The sequence below is a fragment of the Platichthys flesus genome, chromosome 7 (genome assembly GCF_949316205.1).
Source record: "Platichthys flesus chromosome 7, fPlaFle2.1, whole genome shotgun sequence".
In the NCBI taxonomy this organism is placed as follows: domain Eukaryota; kingdom Metazoa; phylum Chordata; class Actinopteri; order Pleuronectiformes; family Pleuronectidae; genus Platichthys; species Platichthys flesus.
The window spans coordinates 12533540-12558002 of NC_084951.1; the positions used below are offsets into that span (position 1 = coordinate 12533540).

The 24463-nt window shown below is 46.1% G+C and overlaps 2 protein-coding genes across 2 annotated transcripts in view; both read right to left on the reverse strand.

Annotated features, from left to right (window-relative positions):
* Positions 1–3834: 3834 nt before the first annotated feature.
* On the reverse strand, positions 3835–15049 carry si:ch211-156j16.1 (uncharacterized protein LOC564557 homolog). Its single transcript, XM_062392932.1, has 4 exons — positions 14548–15049; positions 7908–8393; positions 7053–7161; positions 3835–5464 (listed from the first exon to the last, which is right to left on the reverse strand). Exons 1-4 carry the CDS (start codon positions 14609–14611, stop codon positions 5458–5460), a joined length of 666 nt encoding a protein of 221 aa, XP_062248916.1. The 5' UTR covers positions 14612–15049; the 3' UTR covers positions 3835–5457.
* A 1482-nt stretch (positions 15050–16531) lies between these two features.
* Positions 16532–24463, reverse strand: part of LOC133956108 (forkhead box protein J3-like) — a 45619-nt gene continuing 37687 nt past the window's right edge. Inside the window, exons 8-11 of the mRNA XM_062390943.1 lie at positions 21858–21959; positions 20282–20554; positions 19526–19630; positions 16532–18410 (exon numbers count right to left, since the gene is read on the reverse strand). Of these exons, the coding sequence (XP_062246927.1) occupies positions 18295–18410; positions 19526–19630; positions 20282–20554; positions 21858–21959 (596 nt within the window). The 3' untranslated portion in view covers positions 16532–18294. The remainder of the gene's footprint in view (positions 18411–19525; positions 19631–20281; positions 20555–21857; positions 21960–24463) is intronic.

Sequence of the window (24463 nt, forward strand, 5' to 3'; positions counted from 1 at the left end):
ACAATGAAACATTCACCCTCACCCTCCACATGAACATGCGGGACAAGAAAAGACAAAGAGGGAGAGGTGGTCCACAATGTGTCTGTGTATCAGGCGGATCACAACGCCAGACTCTGGCATGAAACAATAAGGATCTCTTATAGAACATGTGTGCCACACAGTGCGGACAAAGGCGCGTGTGTTGCCGGACAACAGGTCATGTCACTGGGACAAAATCTAATTTTATTGCTTCATGTTGTGGGACGCCAGATGTGCAGGGAAGAACATGCAAATGAGAAGACATCAGAGCACTTGTACAAACTGTACCAAACAAAAGGCCATGATACTGTACATACATGCATACAACAGTGGCTCATTGTGCCAACATGCACACACACATACACACACACACACACAACCGCATGCCACACCCATGCTAATAATCCCCCAAAGACCAATAGACACGTGCCCTCCAGAATAAGGACCCACACACGTACACAGGTCTGGACACTCACACACGTACACACATGCGCACACATTTAGAGGCGCACCCTGACCTCCACAAAGTAACACGCCATGTGCACAGATACTGTACACACATACACACACTTAACATGCCTCACACACACCATCCCGTCTCCTCTTTCACTTTCCCCCGCCTCTCTGCTGCCACACACAAGCACATTCAGCTATTCCCTGCATCACCCATACTGCATCTGACCACACACACTAACACACCATGTCTGTTTCTGTCACCTAACTTTGTGCCCCTTCTCTCTCTGGTCCCTGCAGCCCCACCCCGCCCCACTCCATCCACCCCGGGACCCAGCTGTCTGCGGCACTCAAAACTCACGGGGGCTCCGGGCTTGACATTTTCCCCGTGACATCTCAAACCGGGGGCACTCCTCAGGTTTGACATGTGGCACTCCTCGCACGCACACAGACCCACATACTGCTGCTCTGCCCGGGTCACTATAGGATGGCATACATGACAACTCCGTGCGAGGAGGAGCTGCAGACGTGAGCAGCATGCACGGAGAAAACATATGCTATGGTGTAAGCATATCCTATATCTACTTCCTTATTTTGATCTGACTTAAAACCACATTTTTGAAACGTCAAGCCCCAGATAGAGGTGTTCTAAAGGCTCTCAGGTTGGATACAGCCAATGACAGGATAGTAGCAAGAAGGTCCTGACCAGCTGAGGCCTTTCTGTGTGGAGTTTTCATGTTCTATCCATGTTTGTATACAGGCTACGTTTCCCCCACATGTTCATCCAAAGACATGCAGGGCTGCTGAACTGGACACCCAAGATGTTCAAATGTGACCGACTGGATGAATGACATCAACCGGATGTAAGAGGAATCTATTTATCCCAGTATGACATAACGTTGTTTATATTGCCAGTAACCACACAATGGACACTAGACACATAACGTGCATGTTTGAAGGAGTCCCTTGACGGATGTTTAATGTTTGTTTGTGGAAATTACAACATTTATTCTTTTTATTTGTTCAGGCCGGTTTTTACCAACAGTTTGTACAAATGTTGTTTTAAAAGCTATATTTGTTCAAGAGAGCAGAAAGTACAACAAGAAAAACCTTGAATCCTAGTTAAGTATTGGTATGGTGAGATTATAGTAGCAACATAAGAGAAAGGAGAGGTTGGGGCCAATCCCTGCTGACATTCGGCGAGAGGCAGACACACTCAAAACCACACCTACAGTCAATCTAGAGTCTAGATTCTAGAGTCTCCCATGATGCCCAATGTCTTTGGATTTTAGGAGGAAGCTGGACAACCTTTAATAATATGAGCAGAAATTATAATTAAAGAAACCTTGGTGGAGATATTGTATGTTTTGTTATAAATAGAAAGGAACCAAGGCTTTTATGGTGAATGGAATCACATTATTTTCATATATGTTTCCTTCTTTTTACATTTATTTATGGGTGTTGTGTATAATAATAATTGTAATAATAGTAAGAGTAATGGTAGTAATGATAATAATAACAGTCCAATATAGTTCAACTGGCAGATGTGAGGCAGTGGCCGGTTATACAGTATATAGTAAATATATATATATTTAGTATTTGGTTATATTTGTATGTATTATTTACTTTATGAATTTTCACTGCACAGCAGAACCTGTTTGTGTCCCATCTTTGTTTGACTGTAAACTCGATAAAAACCTCCAATGTGAGTACTGACAGGATTGACAGGATTCCATCTTTCATTTATTTTTCTCTTTACAAAGTTTTTGCTTGTTTGATAAATTGATGAGAGGGATCACACACATTCTACACGCCAAAATGTCTCATCCGACACATCCTCGCCTGCCAGAGACCGATCTAGCAGAATGAAACCTCCTGCCTCCTTATTACTTTTCAATCCTCCGTTGTTATACAATCTGCTCTGTCGTCACTGTCAGCAGTTCAGGCCACACTTTTCTTCTGTGGGGAATATGTCACAAACCTGCGGCATACAGTCGGCTATAAGCAACTGTGCACTTGTGGTCGCAGCAAAAAAATAAACACCCATGTCTTCTGTTAAATGAAAGATACACAGGTCTGGTTTTATTTAGTGGGAGAGATGTTGCCTCATCCATCTGTCTAGAACAGAGCGGCTTCTTCCTTCCTCTCAGACAGTCTTCAGTCACCTCGAGACGAGCACAGGAAAGAGGTGGGAAACTTTGTGCGGTGACTAAACTCTGATGACTCCATTACTGGGATTCGTTTTCACAAGTATACACGCACACTCACAGGTTCTGTGTTCCGATGTAGAATTCTCACACACACTTACATTTAAGTCTATCCAGCACAGAGGAGGCAGTTTTCAAGTTGGACAATTGACTATGAGACATACATGTGTGTGTTTAGTCATAACTATGTGTCATGACTCTGACTGGGACTCTTTTCTGTGATTCACACACTTTTATGGTGAGCTGCCTTTCTGGGACATTCTGCTGGAGCTCGACTGTTATGATTGGTTTAACATGTGCTCATCCGCACAGAGAGGGCACAGAGTTGGTTTCTTCTGAGTGTGTGTGAGTGTGTGTGTGTGTGAGAGTGCAACGCACATGATCAATGCTGGCGTGCCCACCCAGGAAGTGACTCCACCCTCTAGCGATGTACAGAATTCCCCCTTTGCTGAAGGGGAGAGCGGGAGCTACTGGTGAGCAGCCTCACAGCCGTGGCCCATAGCCTCACCATCTGCCCCTCTCAAAAGACTCCATTGTTCCCAGCAGTCTGAGGCGAGAGGGAGAGCTAAAGGGAGCCGTGGAGCTCGCTGTTGGGGCAGAGGGTTGGGGCGGTGGGCGTTGGACTGCTGCCTAAAACCACACGGAGGAGAGGCAGCCAGACACAGAGCATCTCTGTGCGACTCAGTCCACTTCTGGAGCCCTGCCCCGGCTTAACAGCGTCGTACGAAAAACTCCACAACATGACATAAAATACACACCTAACTGTCAGAGGGCTCAACGGACTCAACGGTCTGAGGCCGCGTGGTCTTTCATATTTGATGATGTTTGCCTACGCTCTGAAAAAAGAGGTTGTGTTTTGAACATCTGAAGCGTTACTTGAATGGGCCAATCAGAGCAGGCCGCTGGACGTTGCCCCTGCGAGCTTGCTGATGATGTGTATGAGTCGCACTTGGAAACAGAAAAAAAGTGTCATGTGATTTTAACCGTCACAAGTATTTGAACAAAGAGCTGCTCAAGGACATGTTGACTTTGAGGCGTTGCCACGGTAACTGCGTAATCTAATTGCCACGGAGATGGATGAGACAAATGACAACAGAAAAAAAGCTGTTTGTAATTCATTTGATGAAACGAAGACAAAAGCAAGCGTTCAGAGGAATAGGTTGTGGAGTGTTTTCAGTTTTTTATTGAAACAGTATGAACAAAAACACTGCAATTAAATACAAGGTTCAAACAAATCAGATGGCACAAATTAAAGACCTAGAACTGATAATATGAGGCAAAGCAGAAGGGAGGACGCGGACACATGTCGTTGCAAACGTTTGCAGTGTCTAAAGCCTAGTCATTAACCATTACATCACTCAGTCAGTGCACATATTAAACCAGTTTGGAAAGCCAGCAGAGCAAAGCTGAGACTTCATAAATTGTACACCCATTTAGCATACGTACAATTGCAAAAAAAAAAAAAAAAGCAGGGGCATTGCTGCCTAACACTGTGCACTAAAACTAAGTGCAACTATAAAAATGTCATCCTGTGCACCGGTCTGGGGTTAGGCCAATGTAAAGACGGGATGGCTGTTCTGGTAATCTACCTATTAACACAAGTACTGTGAGCACACTGTCGGGACAATGCAATCACCAGGTCTAGCAGCCGCGGGCTGGGTGAGAGGCTTCCTATGGAACGAGCCGGGAGTCGACGAAGCTGTTCTGTTTTTTTGGAATGGGTGGCAGTTAAAAACTACAGTCAATTCACATTAATAACGCACTTCAAAACTGCAAATCCTCCAAAGGTCCGAGAGAATACCAGAGACAGTGGCGCAAACCCTTCTGCTAAATTTCACAGATATGTATTAGGTTTTTAGAAGTCAGTGTTAACGTGGGCAGAATGTCGCGTTACTCTTGCAAATGAGGTGCCTTCGTCGTTCCTGTTAGCCCCGTGCTAGCCTACACCGCTCGCGACTATCGTCATGTCGGGGAGAGAAAAACTTCGGCACACGGTGCTTCATACAGTCGGCCGACATGTCAGAGGATCTGGCTACATGAGGAAACGTTTGAACTGGTGCTCAGGGGCGTCTTAAAGGCCACAACAAAGGTCTGTGTCTACTGTGTATTCCATAATATCAAATGCTAGCCTAGGCAACTGCATTAGGAGAAAGTCATTAGCTGTATGCTGTGTAGTCCCCCTTACATTGTATATACATCCTGTGGAATTTGTAACTGTCTCTCTTGCATTTTTCCTGTTCCCACCATCCACGTGTGTTTAATTTCCTATTGTTATGTGAGCATTTGTTATGTCCTTCACACACTTAAGTGCAAATCTAAGTCAGTCACTGAAATAGTTTAGAGGAGGGAGTTTACCCCCCCCCTGCATGTCAGATAATCCCCTGCTTCTCTTTCTTTATGAAATGCATCTGAAAAGCCCTGAAATTCTTTGTGACATCCTGCTGTCACCTCGTTTTGTTCTCCCGGGGGGGGAGCAGGGGAAGCCACAGCCTTTCATATCTGCAGCTTTAGGGGGTCAGGGAGATAGCGGGGGGGGGAGGCGAGGATGTCTGCTCATGTACCCCTCTTGTCTCACACTCATACAAATACACACATAAATACACACAAGCCTCCCTCCCCCTGTTTTTTTTGTTTTGTTTTTTTTGGCAGTCCAGAGTCCTGGTTAGGTTGGTTTAGTTCTGGAGTCGTGCTTGTTTTAATGATCAGAAATGACGTCACAGTTCAGTAGTTCAGAATTTCCAGAACCTTGGGTGCTCTTGCTGCTTTGCTGCTTTTTTCTTCAAGGGCTGTGGAGTTTAAAAGAAAGAAAAGAAAGAAAGAGAGAAGAGATAATTAGCATTTAGGAAGATAATCACAGAGTCAGTCACTGGTTGAAATGGGCGGTTTAGTGTCTGAGGTAGAACTTGTTACCTCCGCCAAGATGGTTATGTTTTCAGCCCTGTCTGATGGGTTGGTTTATATGTTTGTGAGCAAAAACTACTGAACAGATTTCCATGAAACTTGGTGGAGGGATGGAAGAATCCACTAAACTGTGGTGCAGATCTGCATCAGGGGTTCGACACAGGATTCTCTTTTCTTCAGGGCAAAATTTAAGATTTGTATTGAATTGTGAGAGAGTAATTCAAGGATCTTGATAAAAACAAGTGTTAAAGGGACTGAAGTTTACGGGTGTATTCAATTTGGTGTGGGTCCAAATAAAAATCAGTCCTACGGAATTCCTCTTTTCACTCGATTTAAGAGTAAATTCAGTTGATCCATTATGAAGGCTGAGGAGGGCAGGATTAAAGATGGAGGTCAATACACAAAAAGGAAACAGCATAACGCTTGTGTAAGAGGCATGTTTACCAACCTTTTTTAAAAGGGAGACATTTGGCTTTACAGGTTGTTTTAGTGTCGACGAGATTAGAATTGGGACATTTCCCCATTTGGAGGCAAGATGTAAAGATATACAGTGAAAAACATTATTTTTTTTTTAAATAGACCGACACTCACTCAATGATTAGTACCCGAAATAAACGGAGCTGTAGACTTCACGTTGCTGCCCTCGTCTGACAAACACAAGCCCTTTGTCCAGGGCTCCGATTGAGCTGTTATAAAAGAGTCTGCTCGGCGACCTCCGGCCACACGGACACAAACTGAGTCAACAAACATGTTCATTTTAAGGCCTAATAGAGACACTTGTCACCACGAAGGCCAGATTTGTCCTCCTATAGGGCTGTGGGTCTGTGTCAGCAAAAGGAGCAGCAGCCGTTTAGCTTTGTCAGTAGTTTTTTTTTTTTTTTTAGGAGGGGGGGGGGGGGGTTGGGCATCTGTTACACATCATGTGAATTGAGACAATGGCGGCCAAGGGGGGGTTAAAATGATCAGTGGGGAGAATCAAATTTTTAGAAATTTACAGATTTCACAGTGTTGTCTTTTTTCTGAGGTTTTTTGTTCCTGGGGGACCTGTGACACAAGAAACATCCGTCGTTAGCAGGCAATGCAAATACAGTCTTCTCATAGTGGGGGGGGGGGGGGGGGGGGGGGCCTGGGAGAGATACTGTCACTGGGACGGGCCCTCCGTCCCATCATGAGGGAAGGTCGACGTTGAATATTTGGCACTGGAGTCCAATTCTGGTTAAAATGCTTTGCAGTTTGTGCCGGACATGCATCCAAGGTCGTCTTATCACACGGCCCCAAATGACCCATTACATCAGTGCCTGTGTTTACTCATCATAGGACCAGTGATGACTAAAAGCTCACGCAGTTCCACTCCACATTGAGAGGGAGTGATGACTCGCTGCACAACAATCATTTTAACTGCGTGCTGATTCACACTCATTCAAGCTCTGTGCACGGGTGTGTCCACCAGAGAAGACACAGGGAAGGACTTACGAGTATTTTCCCATCCTCCTACATGCAGCTGTCATCACGGCGATGACGATGACCACTGCCAGCAGACTGCCAATCACGACGCCGGCTACCTGGCCGGAGCTCATTCCCTCTGGGAGACAGAACGACAAGAGTGGGTCGGTTATCAAGATTTACACAGGATGAATCAATCAATCTATCTGTCTATCTATCTATCTATCTATCTATCTATCTATCTATCTATCTATCTATCTATCTATCTATCTATCTATCTATCTATCTATCTATCTATACATCCATCTATCTATCTATCCATCTATCTATCTATCTATCTATACATCCATCTATCTATCTATCCATCTATCTATCTATCTATCTATACATCCATCTATCTATCTATCTATCTATACATCCATCTATCTATCTATCTATCCATCTATCCATCTATCTATCTATCTATCAATCTATCTATCTATCAATCTATCAATCTATTTATCTATCTATTTATCTATCTATACATCCATCTATCTATCTATCTATCTATCCATCTATCTATACATCCATCTGTCTATCTATCTAACTATCTATCTATCCATCCATCTATCTATCTATCTATCTATCCATCCATCTATCCATCTATCCATCCATCCATCTATCCATCCATCTATCCATCTATCCATCCATCTATCCATCCATCCATCCATCCATCCATCCATCTATACATCCATATCCATCCATCCGATGATGCATATGACTATAAAAACTTTCTCTTTCACTAGAGAACGGACGTACAGAGTTTGAATTCATCGCATCAGACACACCACGTTATCTGACCTCGCACTATGCTCTTCCCGTGCTTCCATCCCACACATTGCTCACCCTCTATGTCATCAACGACCACGCTCTCTTCCGTCACTTCCTCGGCGGCCGCCGTCGCCACGGGCTCAACCTCTGCTGCCTCGGTGGGGGCTGCGGTCTCCACGGCAGGAGCGTCGGTGGCGAGGGGCTCTGGTGCTTCTGCAGCAGCAGTGGGAGCCTCTGTCTCGGGGATGGGCTCCTCGGTGATGACGGTAGGGAAAGTGACCGACTCTGTGATCTCTTCAGACTCAGCCTCAGTGGCAGCCTCAGTAAGAGCTTCAGTGGCAGCTTCAGTGGCAGCCTCAGTAACAGTTTCAGGGACAGCTTCAGTGACTTCCACCGGGACAGCATCGGTTACTTCTGCAGAGGCCGCTGGCGGCTCGGTTGCAGGGGGACCGGTGACAACTGTGGGTTCATCTTGTGCAGCCTCGGTTGCCGCAGCGGGGTCACCTCCTTCACTCACCAGGACGGTCCCGGTGGCGAGCTCTGCAGGGATTTCTGTGGGGCCTGGGGAGAGGAATCAGAGAGAAGGTCACAGATGGGCTCACATGCAGGTATAATGACGGGCAACTCACCAGTACGGGCTTTTTAACTGGCTGTGGAGATTCTTTAATAATTTGCATTACAAAAGAAAATAAATTCTGCTGGAGTTTATGCTTTTTTGTCAAAATATTACATTTATTAGAACAGCAGTAAATATAGACTACATAAAAAAAAAAAAAAGTTGACGTCAATGTTCCTCCCACTGATTTAATGTTTCCTTAATCATGTTTTCCAAGTAAGATCATTCTGTTATAAGTTATACATTTTGCCTCTAATTTTTGACGCTGTGACAGATATTGGATTTCGTTTTTAAAAGATTATTCAGATAAAAAATGTTGCCTTTGGTACTGGGAGCTGTATAACCCCACAGTTATATAAAGAGATAACAAATGAGAATACTAAGTAGTCGCAGCGACACAGTACAGTGTGCGCTACACCTCCAGAACAGTCATGATCAGGACTAGGACAGAACGGCAGCTGAAACGTTTAGGCCTCAGTCCGTCAGGATGGTCAAACTGAAAAAGGTCAATATCTCTCTCCCCCGACATGAAGCCATGACGTGACCTTTCCTCCTTCTCACACTCTCTTGGATGGACGTCTCCCGTCATCAGCACACGGTGACGGCGTGACCACCGCACCCCCGTGACTCCATTAGACTGCACATCCTGCCTCCATTCCTCCACCACTCCATCCTGTCTTTGGGGCACTGTGTTTGCGTACAGGAATGCCACATCCTCTGCCTCATTTCCTGTGGAGGGAGCCGCTGCAGCCGCTGTGTGAGGGGAGCGCGGGGAGGCTCGTTAACCCTCAGCTGCTTAGCATGTGCAGTCATTGGTGGGTGGGGTGGCACGAGAATGAAGTGAATAACGCCACCACGGGGGGGGGGGGGTCGCTGTTTCTTAGGGAAGAGCGGCTGAGGTTTGATTAAATGGCGGACCTGTCGAAATTCTCTCTAGGATCTAGCTTGCTTCTCTAATTATTAGAAGGATAAAAATAATGTTAATGTCTAAGGACAGCCGTCAGAGCTCAGAAGTCTGTGCTCCCAAGTAAAGTGGAGGCTCTCATTTTGAATTGAGGAACCCGGATAAAAACCGTGTATTTATCCTTGTGTCTTTCATCAAGGCCCGGACCATGAGGCAGCCTGGGTTGAACCTCATCATTTCCCTCCAATAACCCCAGCTCCATCTCCCCGTGCTCAACATCCTCCCAGCCACAACTGAAAACTCCGCCTGGACAGCGCTGCTTCCAAGATTTAGGAGGTGGATTTCCGCGTGGCACCAAAATTACGGTCTGCAGTTAACTTTCCACTGACACCATGTTGGCCTGGACGCCATGTTGGCCTCGACGTCTCGCTGAGCAGAGAGGAGCGTCTGTGTGAGTCTCATAAACTCGGGCTCTGACATCATGCCCGCTCCATTTCACTTTTCACTCTAATTGTTCTGAATACTTGAAAGGGAAGAGAATACTTTTCTTGGGATAAAAATAACCCTGAATGGCTGGACACAATCGGGGCAGTTATTCCTAGTCCTGCGCTGGACGGCGTGTTCATTAGCAACAGGCGGGGTAAATATAACCAAACATTTGTTCCCGCCCTGGCAGGCTCCTGATGTTTTTTTTTTTTTTCAAACAGCGATGAACGCAATGATGAATTGTCTACGGCCGCAAGCTATTTGTGTAATTGTCCCCTGTAACGCTAACAATTGTTTCACTATGTGTACAGATCCCACAATTAGCTCCGAGTAGTACTTCCTCCCCACTGTGACGACCGTCCCGGGCTGATATGGCTCCTTTAGAGAGTAACAGTTTACATCCCCCTCTGCCCTCGCTTCCTTTTCATGTCCTCCCCGCTCGTCTTCCTCTCTCCGAGGATAGGTTGCTGCCTATACCTCTGGGAAAGATGAATCCCGAGAGAGAAAGGGGAGAGAGAGAGAGAAAGGGAGGGCAGGGGGAGGGGAGGATGCAGGGGAAGCCAAACGGTGGGCGGTTGAAAGGGCGGGGGTGTCGGGGGGGCTCAGAGGGAACGGTATGTTTCTAAAACCGAGAAGCTGGGGGGAGCAGCCCCGCGTCCCTCCTGCTGCTGCTGCCTGGTTTCCACTGTGAACACTGTCTGCCTCTGGTTTGCTGTCTTTCCCCCCAGAGAGACGTGTGTTAGCGTGTGCGTGTGTGTGTGTGTGCGTACGTGTGTGTGTACATGACCCCGTGTAAATCCTACGAGAGGGTCAGATCTGACAGGACCCCTGGAGCTGGTGAGGGTTTCTCACAACATGGGTGTTAAGGAGTCGGGGGTCCCGGAGTAAATAACGGTCTCTGTAAATGTGCGAGCGTTGTGTTAATGTGCACCTTGACACCTCTCATACATGGAGCTTTGTGTAAAATCTCCACACACTAACACACACACACACATGCATTTTCTTCAAAACCCAAGACTGGCATTACGTAAGTGTGGCATTTTGTTCTTATTATTCCAAATCTCTCAGCGGTGCGCTCAAGGTCATTTTATCCACGATGACATCACTTCGACCGCACGTCCCGGCTCGTATCCATGAGGAGCAACAGCCTGAAATCATCCTGCCACTCAGCAAAACATCACCCAGTACCACTGGGTTCATACTGGAGGAGTGCATGTACATGAAAGGGACTTACGAAAGCAATATTTGGTCGGGGGACAGACGTTTATGGATGAGCAGCCTGTTAGAGCGAGTAGAAAAGAAGAAGCTGCGAGGCCTCGGGATGTGACTCTGCTGATAATGGACCGTGATGAACTGTCACTGTGGACGACGCTGGTTTGAAAACTTCCCTCGATGAGGCTCGGCGGTGGAATGCAGATTTACGGAGCTGTTTCACTCCCGTGGCGTAAATAACACCTCCAGTGGAGAGTGAGGGAGTGAGGGAGTGAGGGGAGGGAGGGACACAGAGGTATACAGTGTGAGACACGAAAGGAGGGAGTCGCAGCTTCCATCCATTATGATCACAATCAGCTGTCACTGAGGCCCCCCCCGCCCCGCCGCCCCCCCTGTTAGTGTGTGTGTGTGAGTGAGCCACTGACTCACAGGCGTGCACCGGGAGGGAAAGGGTCCGAGCCGACGTGTGCGAGGGAGTGTGAGTGGATCCACCTTTTGAGCCCAGGAATGTTTTCGCAGCGGTGGAGGAGGAAAACGTGAGAGAGCTACAGGCGCCCCGCCCGTGTCGCTGCACCACGGAAGATGCTGAGCAGCAGTGAACTCCCCCGCTGGGGCAGCAGGACTCAGCTGAGGAGATACCGGGGCGTGCCATGCACTGCACTCTGGGGAGACGGGCCCGAACACTCTCAGCAGCCCGCGTGTCTTATCACAGACGCAGCACAATGAGCACCCACTCTTGTGCGGGAACTGATTTGTCTTCCCCCCCCCCCCCATTCCCGGTCTCACTCAGATAAGAGGGAAACGCAGCACATCCCATCTGGACTCCATCACCAGGGGCAGCAACTGGTACCAGACCTAAGAGGGTCTTTAATCTTGGGCCTAAGGAGTTCCTGAAATGTAATGATTCATGACATGCAGCCATGGCAGGGATGACTAAATAAACAGGGCGTGCTGGAGCATCCTTCCACAATCTAGAACTCCCCATATTTACATTCAAACAAAACACTTCACTCGACCTGACCTCCGCGATTCCATCCAGCCAGCCTCTTCATGTTTATTCGTAATCTCGCTAGCCTTCAAGTCCAACTCCCACATCATAAAACTTCCACCCGGCGCTCTCTGTGTTCCTTCATCAGCAGCTCCACTTTCCTTTGGAAGGTGGGAGAGACGTGAGCTCACGGAGGAGACGCTCGAAACTCCACAGGGAGATTTGCTCCTTTTCTTAGTCCTGTTTTTGTAATGCCACTCTCAGTCCGATGGAAGCTGAAAGCCCCGCTACTGTTCCGAGTCGCCGGGGCTCGGTCCAGGTCTGAAACGGCCTCTGCCTTCTTTCCATAAACAGATGTGTCTTTCTCCCTGTGGAAAGTTTTCGGGGGAGTACATGACTGAGCACTTTTTCTTTTTTTTTTTTTTAAACATTTTCACAAAATGAGACTTGTTGACGTGAGAAGCGCTCGTTCGTCGCGGCTCCTCTTAAACTGGCATGTGTCTCATAATTGGAGCATGAGCGCAACATCTGAGTCACTTCCAGGAGCGGGCACGGACAAAGGCCACTGACCTCGCCCTGCAGCGTCCAGATGTGACGGGGATGTTATAGGCCCAGAGGCGCAGACAAAACTCATTAAGAAGGAGACTGGAAGGGGGGGGGGGGGGGGGGGGTGGGTAGGGGGGGCGGCATTGTGAGGCAGGAGGTGAAGTGTTTTACAGGATACGTGGGACTCGCTAGTTAAGAGAGCCGGGGTGACGGAGCTGGAAGACCCTCATTTGAGAAGCGTGGCTCATTTTACGTTTTCCTCGGGAAATTGAGAAGGCCGACATGAGAACGGTGTTTAAAGGCTCCTTGTCAGAGCAAACCTCCATGGAAATGGAGCAGGCATGCCGTCCCCGGGCCAGCAAAGGTTGCAGTTTAAAAGTAGACCCCTCGCTGCCCCCCCCCCCCCTCCTCTGTCTCTACTCTAACCCCCCGTCCCCCGGGGTCCAGTCTCATCAAGCTGGAACAGGGGAAGGGGACAGAAAGTAGAAAAGGCAGAGAACTCTTAAGAGACATGGGAGGTAGTGGGGGGGTTCAAGTGGTAGAGCGTGATACCCCAACTAAAGATGGGTAAATGCCAAGGGGCGGCACCGTGCACAGTTTAATAACATGTGGGTAAAAAAAAAAAGAGGGTGGGGCGCCTCTTAAAGCTCATCACGTAGCTCGCTCTGTGCCTGTCTCCTCTGGTCCTCTCACATGCATATGACCCTCCTTATAGAGCCTCTCTCTATTAATACACACACGCAAAACGCAGCCCTGCCCTAAAGCTCACACTCACACACTCACACACACACACACACACACACACACACACAAACACACACACGCTGCCCCTGGGCAAACTGTTCTGGACAGGGTGAAGGACAGAGGGGAGAGGAAAGAAAGATGGAAAGACGGAACAAAAGACAGACAGAGAATAGAAATAAAGAAAGAAATGGACAGGAAGACAGAGTGCTGACAGGCTCAAAAGATGGAAAGACAGAAAGACAAAGGAAAAAACAGAAAGATAGACAGGAAGACTGAAAGACGACAAGCAAGTCAGAGATTGGTAGATACAAAGACAGACAGGAAGATAGACAGGAAGACAGAAAGGCCAAAAGATGGAAAGACAGAAAGAAAGACAAAGAGAGACAGAAAGAAAGAGACGGTAAGACCAAAAGAAATGGAGAAAGACAGCCAGGAGGACCGAGAGCAGGGAACATGGACAGCAGCGAAGCAAAGTGAGGAAAAAAGGGACTGAAGTTGTTGCAGCAAAGGAGAAATGGCAGAATCCGGCGTGAGTCGAGGAGACCGCTGGAAAAGCTTTCACATAAATGTGTATGGTGTGTGTTACAGCCCCCCCCCCCCCCCCCCCCCCTCCTGTCCCCCTCCTGTCCCGTCCAGTCCCGCCCTCCCTGCCCGCGTATGAGCTCTGTTTTGGGAGGCTTCAGAAGGATATTCCTTTCTTCTCTTCACCGGTGCCAAGAATCTAACAGACACGAGGCGGCTGAGCTGCTGCTATTACATCACATTTCTCCCTTGTGTGCGCAAATCAAACTGTTCCTGCCGGTCCGGGGCTCGGGAGAGTGACGTGAGAACGAGAGGGGAAGATCAGGGAGACGTTTGGCTGTGAAAACCCACACAGATGATCCACTTGAGCCGGACGCTCCTTTGAGATTTTAACACCTTAAAGCTTAACGTTTTCAACCTATTGGTCAAACTAAGATACATTTTGAAAGATCATTTAAAAGTAAAAGCAGAATATCAAATATCAAGTGTCTAAAAGGATTTCAATATGATAAAACCATTTGAAGTATTCATGAATGAAAATAGATCAGATTTCCTCAGTGAGACCAGCCTCCGTGGGGATATTGTTGAATCGGCGGGGATTAAAGCAGACAAAGAGTGGTGTGGTCCGGGCACATGGAGGCAGAGAGGGGACACGGTGTGCTAACAGCAGCACGGGGTCTGCAGACAGTGCACTTACTTGCATGTGTGAAGGCGCAGAACGGGCCGGCCAGGGCCAACAGGAGCAGCAGCTGGACATTCATGGTGCTGAAAAACTTTTTGTCTCCTCCAGTCACGACCTTCAGGGAGTCCCTCGGGGCAAAGAGCACGACACCGGAGCCCTCGTACACGCTGCCGCACGCAAACCAGACACACGGCAGACACACACACGCCAACTCTCCGGATGACGGGAAGGGTGACAGACCAAAAAAGGTCAAGAATTTCAAAAAAAAAAAATGGGGTGTTCACTGGAAGACTTGAGGGAAAAAGTAAGAAGGCCTGAGATCCTTTTTGAGGTCGGAGGTGGAGGTGAATGGGCCGAGCCGGTCGGTGCTGGTCGCTCTCGCAGCTGGAGGACGAAGAAGAGGAGTGGTGGAGGGATGTAGAGAGGACCAGAGAAAAGAGAAGGAGCTCTGGCCACTTTGAGGAAGTAGAGAGAGAAGGGGAGTGTGAGAGAGAGCGAGAGAGAGAGAGAGAGAGAGAGAGAGGGACTGGCACACAGCAGGAGAGAGGGCTGAGCGTGTAACTGCCGGAGCTAAGATTGGAGGAGGGGGGCTGGTACTGGTGGTGGGGCTGGGCGGGATGACGGAGCAGGGGGCACGGCGGGCTGGGAGGAGGGTCTCTGGATCGGGGCAGTAAGATGGATCAGGGTCTGCAAACCCTGCAATATCAACAGCGCTCACACACACACACACACACACACCACTTAGACACACAGAAAAAAAGCTGTTATCAGGACCAGACAGGCACTTCAACCTATGACTGGTGAGCTTGAGAAATGAAATGGTTAAAGCTTTTCTGAAACAAAAGAGAACGAGGAGATCAGGGCATTGAGCCCTCCGCAGACACTCCTGAAACTCAGAGTTGAGAGCCCAGAAAGTTAAAGCACTTCACTGTTGATAAAAAGCAAATGCTGAATGAAAGAGGCGTCTGTAATGCATCTATATCAACCTTTACAATCAACCGTCTTTATCTTGCAAGGAAAAGTGGCAGGCAGACCGTTGAGAGAGAGAGAGAGAGAGCGAGAGAGAGAGAGAGAGAGAGAGAAAGAGAGAGCTGCTTTTCAAACGGGTTTCCCCCAAAGACAAGAGCCGTAAATACAGTTAGAACACTGTGTGACTTTCACACAGGCGAGCATGGGTGGTCTGCTGGGAGTGTGCAGGCCGCGCCGGTCAAACAAACTGTTGCTCGGACCGAGGCTGACACCTGTTGGACAACAAGCTCCGAAGGTCACAGGAAGCACAAAGTTATCTTGACAGCCAGGATCTCTCCTCCCAGGGAGTTGTCGTTTCACTCCCATTAAGCAACAACTACCGAGCCAATTTTAAATGGTGTTTTGTGAATGTGTGGGGCTTGACATAAAAGAAGAACCTATTTAATTTGGGTGCGGATTCAGGTTTTTTTTTATAACATTGAGAGATTTCCAAAATTCATGGATCTGGCATGTTTAGGAGACTGGTACGTATGAGTATGTGCAATTTGATGCAGATCTAAATAAAAATCTGTATCTAGTGAATCTAAATGAGGTTTCATTAATGTTTGTCAGATCACAAAAAAAATGCCATGCTCGTATTTTCAATGCATCTAAGAGAAAAACCAACAGTAATCCACCTAACAACACTTTTTAACTGTTAAGTTTGCATTCAAGGATATTTTTCATTTTAAAATGTGTCGCCTCTTGCGCTGGACTTCAGTGAATGAATACAGATCAAAATAAAACACAAGTCTTCAAAGCAACATCAAAAAATGTATTTTCTAACGAACTCTGAGCATCAAACTGGAAATGAGAGATTAGTTCAAATCTAGGTTTAACCGATAACTGTGGGTTTGTGCAGGCTGAATGTAAAGGGGCCTTTTTTGGCAGAGGTACACACTACACTCTCAGTTTTTCTCGAGACTGAACTAGCGTGTTAAAGTTAAAGAACAGCTCAGCGACTTGTCCAAAAACAGCAGCAGACGAGAGGTTTCGCAGTAAAAATGGTCAATGACATTTTTAATAAACACTGAAACAGAATTTAACTGTTGAACCGCCATACACAGATTATTTATGACACACAAAACGCCAAAGTTGTTCCTGTTTTTTTTCCTCTGTTACCACTTATTTACAATATACTGACGGTATGTACATGGCATGTCCCCCGAAGGACGGATAACAAAATACTTTCTCTCCATTCGTTGTTTTCATCGGTCTGTGTTTTTCAAGGGCAAACAGGGGGAACATACTGTTATTTACAAGGACAACAACACACAAACATACAAGATATATATGCTGGTCACTGTAATACAGCATTTAATGGCAATAATACAGAGTATTTTTTTTTCTTTTTTCTATAGCGAGACATTATTTTTGACCAACCGAACATCACTGAGATCTTCCTGCGTACCCACGTAATACAAACAAAGTATTGGTCTCTTTATGTGTCTTTTTTGTAGCTGTATGGAGCCAAAGGAAATCAGAGAGGACAACACACACTTGTACACAAAGACAAAAGTAAACATCACAGTAAAAAAAAAAAGTTGAGTATCTCAAACTTTTGCTTTGCTATTTTGCTGCTCTATATTCTTTTTCTGAATGTCTTTTGAAACAAAGAAATAAAGTGTTTTTCTTTTGCCAGATGCTGTCGAGCTTCACGTTGTGCAAATAAAAAAAAACAAAAAAACAATGCTCATCTTCTCCGAGAGGAGGCGTGTCACAGCCGGTCTCCTCTGCCTGCTCCCGAGTGCTATGCATTTTTCCTCAAAATGGAGTATACCTCAGCGAAGTCCGAGTGTCTTTTCTATTTCAATCAGTGGCCATATCATTTCACACTGTTTAGCTTATAAGCTGACAAATGGCGATTTGGGACTTCTCACCGGGACACTCGCTGCTCACGCCACAGTCGACCTCACACAGAAACGGCGGAGATGTGATGATGGTAACGGAGGCAACACCCTGAGAACATGGCACCATGGACTGTCCCACAAAAAAAGACGTTGAAGTGTAGAATCGATGAACATTGTGACAGAACTAAAAACAGACTGTGGTGCATAGAACAATCTTTGAGGCAGAAGAAGCAAAATGGTGGCTGTGATTGACCAGCAGGGGGCGCTCTGCTGCTGTTTTTCCTTCCTTTTTTTCAAAAAGTCATTGGACAGGAGCTGAAGTTGTATTAGCGAACAACGAAATGATACAAAGACAAAGAAGGATGTAATTCATAAAACCAGTGCAGTGTGTGTAGGAGAGTTATATATATTTTTTTCAGATCAGCCACAGGTGCTGGGATTTCACCGACACGGGACACAAGTTGCAGCGGGAAACGTAAAAAGATGTAAGAAAACGAAGGGTAAATAATTCACAGACGATTCAACAACACTTTGGTGACTTCTAACCCTGTTGGCGCTGAGACACACACACACACACACACAATATGAGACAGTTCAGAGAGCCGCCGCCATCCTCCTGCTCTGAAAGATGTGTCCTTTGCATCTTGATTCGGTCCAATCCCGTTTTTTAAGTCTCATTTGTTTCATTTGATTGTCTTTAGAGTCATCGACCAGTTGAGCCAGAAATAAAAAGCCAGCAAGATCACAGGAAAATAAATCTTTCGGGTGTTTTTCTGGTGGATTGTCTTGTGTTTTGTTACACCGGTGTCAGGAGCAGGTGTGCAGGTTCCTTACCTCACCTGTCACCACCTGACGTCTTCATGTCCCTCTACCTTCATTGTCTCTGTCCAACGTACGGCTCCATTTAAACAATGGAGTCCCAGTCAAAGTCGTCCTGGATGTCGTCTGCGGCAAGCATGCGTCTCACCTGAAAGTGTCCCGGAGGCAGCGCATGCTGCTGGCTCAGCTGGCTGTGGTGACCTGGACATGGACAAAGATGGGAGTGAGACTTAGTCCTGATAAATACTGTGTCACTCCGGGGTTTTGAATAAACTATTATTGTCTTTACAAGAGGTTTAGAATGAAGTAGAATAGTTTGTGAAAGAATAAAAACAGCCGACGTCCTGGTATCAGCATCAAGCAAAATAAAAACTTAAATTCTAATGTGGAAACATACGTACTGAGATGGCAGCTCAATGATTTCAATGACTCACTGATGCAATTCAAAAGCAAAAAAACAACCACAAAACAAGGCAAAACAGGCAAATGGGATTTTAAATTCAATTCTTTAGGGGAAAGTTCAGAAAGGTGTGGATTCAACAACATGACATTTTTTTAAACTTTACTATGTCTTTGATTTGTTGCATTATGTGAACTGTGCATATCTTTATCTTGTATTCAACTGCATTCATGTGCTGCTCTGCGTTTGTTGGTCTGGAGAAATGCTCGACTTGTCTGATAAAAAGAAACCAGTCAGAGAGTAAACAGAGACTCTACACCGGATGCCCCCCCAAAAAAATGGCTGTTGCCACTGGAGGGTAATTGGTCAGTACCAATTAGCCTGTGAAAACATCTGTATGATGTCGCCTGTTTCTCTCGAGGAGCTGCCATATTTGGAAAAATCCAAGTAAGATCAGGTTCCAGTGTGGGTCTCATACCTGAGATTATAGAGTTCACTCTCTGTTAAATCGAATTTGATTACATTTCCAACCCTTCTCCTGTGAGTCTGTGACTTTATGAAAGTGCAACACTACATGACTGGAGCACTGTTTCCAACGTTAACTATGAGGGCTTTAGTGGCATCTAGTGGTAAAGCTGCATATTGCAATCAACTGAATACTCTCCCACTCCCTCTGGAGGAGAAACTCCAGTGGCCTTGAGATAACATCAAAATGTGGAGGTGCCTCTCTGGAGCCAGAGTTTGTTTCGTCTGCAGTAACATGGAGGTGTAACATGGTGGAGCTCTGTGGAAGAAGGACTTACTCCCTCTGCAGATTAGAAGCACATCACATTCTCTGTGTGCACCCTGCATTTCTAGCGGCTCCTCCCAACCTGTTGAGAGAGATGTGGGTGGGTGGGTGGGGGGGGGGGGTTACCTGTCATGGTCGGGGCCGTGTTGCTCATAGGGGGCATGTGGGGGTATCCTGGTGGTGGGCCCATCAGAGAGGAAATGTTCTGTCTCGAGTCCATGTACATGTTCCCTGTGGTAGAACAGATAAAAGGGCAATGACTAACTGTCAGATCGGAGCCCGACATTCTCACATGCGTGTGTGTCTTCACGGTATGCAAGCTGTGGTCACGTGCACACACATACCACACACACACACACACACACATTTACTGGCATCTAATGCTTCGCCAAAGCCACTCGGCATAAATATTTGTTCTATATTATGATCTTATAAGTTATTATCCTTTTTGGGCTTGGATATTATCAAAACAAGAGCTCAGTGAAACAATGCTCTTACGATAATTTATAAAAAGAGAGTTTATCTCATCCTGAAATTCTTTTTTCCTTCCTTTGCTTCACCTTTTTCTTAATTTATCCCAAAAGTGAATATTTGATGTGTTTTTTTTCCTCAGGCATTGAAATGTTGAACTTTAATTCCCTTCACAATGTCTACTTGTACTTTAGCTGTGTGTTTCCCCTTTGCAGCCCAGGAAAGCTATGGCGGAGCAGGAGGGGGGAGACGTTAGAGAGAGAGAGATCCTCCACCCTGCTCCTTGAGCAGTGTCACTTCTGCCTTTAACCACATTGCACATTAGTATATTTTTAAACTTTACTGTAATTTGTGTTTTATTTTGAACACCAGATTCCAAGTTTCCCAGCTGTGATAGAACAGTACACTGACCTGTGCTGATGTGTTGGCTGTGTTGGTTGTGTTGCCCGTGCTGATGGTGCTGGCTGGCCTTCGGGTGCATGGCCCCGTGCGGCTGAGCCGGGTGCTGCGGCGCCCCTGGTGCTGTCGGGTGTTGGACCTGAGCTTGTGGGTGGGTGGCGCCCTGCGGGGGGATGACCCCCGTGGCCGTGAAGAACTGGTTGATGGAGGAGCACAGGTCGGCCATCTGGGCGGCGTCCAGCGACCAGTTGTTGAGCTCGGCCTGACGCATGTTCTCCTTCAGACCTGACTCAGACAGACAGACGAGGCGGTGACGGACTGTGACAGACGCTCACTGTTTTTAATCCTAAACCAAATGTTCTCAGTTCGTCACATACGTGTCCTCGTAAGCAGCTCCAGTGTTCATAACTTTATCTCTGAAGCCACAAAGCATACTGAATAAACGATAGCACATTTCAAGCTTCCATTTTCAGTGGCTGCACAATCACAACAAAAACAAAACTGTTGAAGTTCTGAAACAATCTCCTGTGAGTTTGAATTGTGCTTCTTTTTCTTCCAGGATATCAAATGTTGTGTTTTGTAAATCCTTATTTTGTGTTTCTTCTTGTGTCAATGGAGAACTGGCAAAGCATGTATTTCATTGTATGGTGCAACGTTTTACTGAATCCTGAATTGAATCTTGTTACATTTCCTTTGTATTAGTTTTACTTACTTCTCTGAAATTACTAGATAATAATGTAGATCAAATTCAGGTATCCCAAATAAAGAGCTTGTGGTGAAAACACTCATAACTGTTAATATCCAAAAAAGGAAGAAAATTTATATTTATCATATATCATTGTAACGTCACATCTTGAAAAAGGCTCGCTCAAGACCCTGAACCCTTTTTATTACTTGAGTCTTCCAACAAAGACACAGCCGAGCATCTACTCTACAGTTCGTCCTGTGATTTCTCTCAAACATCAGCTCCATGCTGCTCTGTTTTGTGTTTGGGAGCAACAGACACTGCGTTCCCGCTCTGTGGACGTGAGCCAGAGACGGCGGAGGACGGTACTACGGCGGCGTGAGGGAGGTCGAGCTCTGCGAGAGGAGCGAGAGAGGGAGAGGCAGCGGCCGCCTGTGTGTCAGAAGACCGGCCGTCATCCTCCATCCTGTGTGGATGATGCCGGCTTTGTGCGCTGACCGTGATAAGAGGCTGTTACTGAGCTGGGGCCTAATTGGATTATGCACATCATACAATTGGTACAGAGGGTGTGTGTGTGTGTGTGTGTGTGTGTGTGTGTGTGTGTGTGTGTGTGTCTATGAGACAGTAACAGACTGTGGCAACCTCTCAGATGGAGGATAATGACTTTTATTGGGCCAATACTAATACAACAGAGGATATTCTAATGTTGTGCCTCGAGGGCGAGTTGATATGAAAGTGTAGAGACGAATCCGAATGGCTTAATCAAAACAGCAGATCTGCATCGTCATCTGTTATCGGTTGTATCTGTTTTTGTGCGGAAACGGCTTCATCGATGTCCCTTACCATTCACACTTAGCGGTGTGCGTGTGTGCGTGTGTGCGTGTGTGCATATGTGCGTGTTACCTTGAAACGGGGAGAGGTCAACGTCAGCCCAGTTGTAGCTGGTAGCAATGCGGCAGCTCTCCTTCAGCCAGTCCAGGTTGGGATACCAGTCTGATGAAATGCCTGGGACAGAGCATACACGCACGCGCACACACACACACACACACACACGCACACACATCATATTTGAGGCTGTGATAATGTCCATCATTATAAGAGATGATTAAAGTAATTCTCTTCTGTCCCCTGACAAACAGTGTTTCGGCGACATAAACCTGAAAAACATTTTCCAACACAAAAGCAGCAGTGTATCCTCAAACTGTGTCTCGAACTGTGTACCTGTGCACCAACTATATTCATCCACTCTTAAACAGCTCCACAAATAAAAGTGGACGACCTCAGTGTATATTTGTACCTTGCCTCGTCCAAATATACATGAGCTAAAACTAAAGGTGTAAACAGCAGGGAGTTTAATGTCTGGGGCCATTTCTCTGGTGGACTCGCACACAGAGCATAGAAGATTCAATCTGAATTTTCAAATGGCATGAAGGTGCAAGGAGTGCAAAGTTTCAGTCCACAGTGCAGAAAGAAAGAATGATCTCGTTCTGCACTGAGGGCTGAACATGGATTGACACGTTTGCACCTTTGCACATTGTGTCAGTGTCTGCATAGCGCTGCAAAATGTGTAACACAGTCAAATACAAATTTACTGATTTGTTGCAGCTCTGTAGTGCAGTAAGAAATCACCTGCATTTGTTATATATGATAAATGTATATTTTTTATATTTTACAAATTTAAAATTTAAAATCTAATAAAAAAAATAGCACCCCTCTGTTAAAACTGTATATATTCCTTTTTGCTATACCCGAGATAACTGTTGTGCATATGAGCATTGATGTCTATTTCTCACTATGCTGTCTCAACATTGAAATCATAAGTAAATTAGTAAATTATTTGACTTATTGATTCTGCACTCAAATAAGAGCAGCGCAACAATGTCCAATGAGCAGAAACCGATTCATAATAAAACAAAGTAAAATTTGCCTTAGCTCCGCCAACAACCACAGGGTGGTGCTACTCATCACACAATAAACTACAGCCAGAGAGCTCTGCTTGTGAAAAAAAAAAAGAGGAAGAAGAGGAGGAAATGCTTTTCAAGGCCCTCAACGCCACAGACTAAACAACAATACATTTTAAGACTGCGGATCAGAGAGAGAGGGATTGCTTTGATTCATCCTGCGCTTGGTGGAGGGGAATACTAACCGAGATAAAACATGTCTGAATAGCCCTTTTCTCTGGCCTGAGAGCTGTGTTGCGGAGGCACAGGGGAAGGAGAGAGAGGAAAAACAAAGACCAGGAGTATGAGGCAGGAAAGCCTCGTGGAAGCTTTGGAGAGGCCTGTTTTGTTTTTGATCAGCCCAGCCGCATCGTATCAAATGCTCTGGAACCTTATAGAGGAGAAAGTATAATACAATGCAGCAGGTCGGTGCAGACGCAGCCTCAGTCTGATGTGTTGGGCGAATTGTGTTTTCGCCAACATGGCTTTGGGAGTGTGGGGAAGCAGAATGATTGTTTGGTGCTCTGCTGCAATAACATATATATATGAAACATGAACCTACACTGTGCACTCTGTGGGTTTCTCTCCTTGTTTTCTTATACACAAACAGAAGTCCCCGATAGGTCGTGGTTCACTGATACAAAATGAAAGACTTGAGACTGTTGACAAACCGCGTGCACAGAGTGTTGTAATAATAGAAGGACCTTCAGAATATCCTAAATCTGATTTCTTCCCTGATGCCGAATTCACAACAGGTCATCAGAGTGGGGGAGAACTGGAAAACCTCTTGTTGTTAGGACTTGGGAGTATTGATGTTCTCTCCCATTCAACTTATGTTACAAAACTATACATTCCGATACCAGCATAGGAAAGGGCCGGGTCGCACATCGGCGAGTACGTGAATCTATGTACCGATCCCATTCCATGTCTTTAAACTATGTATTAAACTGCAATTATCTTTTCAGTATAATCCCTGTCCATACTATCACACCATGACAATGCATATCACGTGACCACTCACATACACTGAGCGTGTGCGTGTCGGTGGAAACAGGAAACAGATTGTCTAATTTGCAGGTGGTTGCTCAGTAACAGAAAATACTACAAAGGAGGAACATCAGTGGTGAAAAAGTGAGACGAGAGATTTGTGTCCTCGGCCTGTCGACGAACCAGTACTGACCAGTGGTGGTCGAGTTGTGGCTGACGAGAACCAGTCAGGAAGTGAATGAGGGTAACGGTCATAGTTTCAGTTTTCAGAATAAAACACGGCCAAAAGTGTTTCCACTAATCTTCTGTTTTAGGTGCTCGAAAACTCTGGAGTAGTGTGACCTGAAGTCGTTCACGTAGCAACAGTGATGCATTAGAACTAAAACCTAGTAGTGTGAAAGTAGCATATGATGGGAGTAGTCAAATCCGTTCAGCAAAACAAATCCAAGGAGGAAATATGACTACTCATTAGAAAGATATTTTAAAATGGTGGTGATTAATTCTTCGTCAAATACATCAATAGTTCTTTGAGTTGTGAAAGAAAACTTTCCAGTGCAAGTTCTGTATGAAAGTATGGAGAAT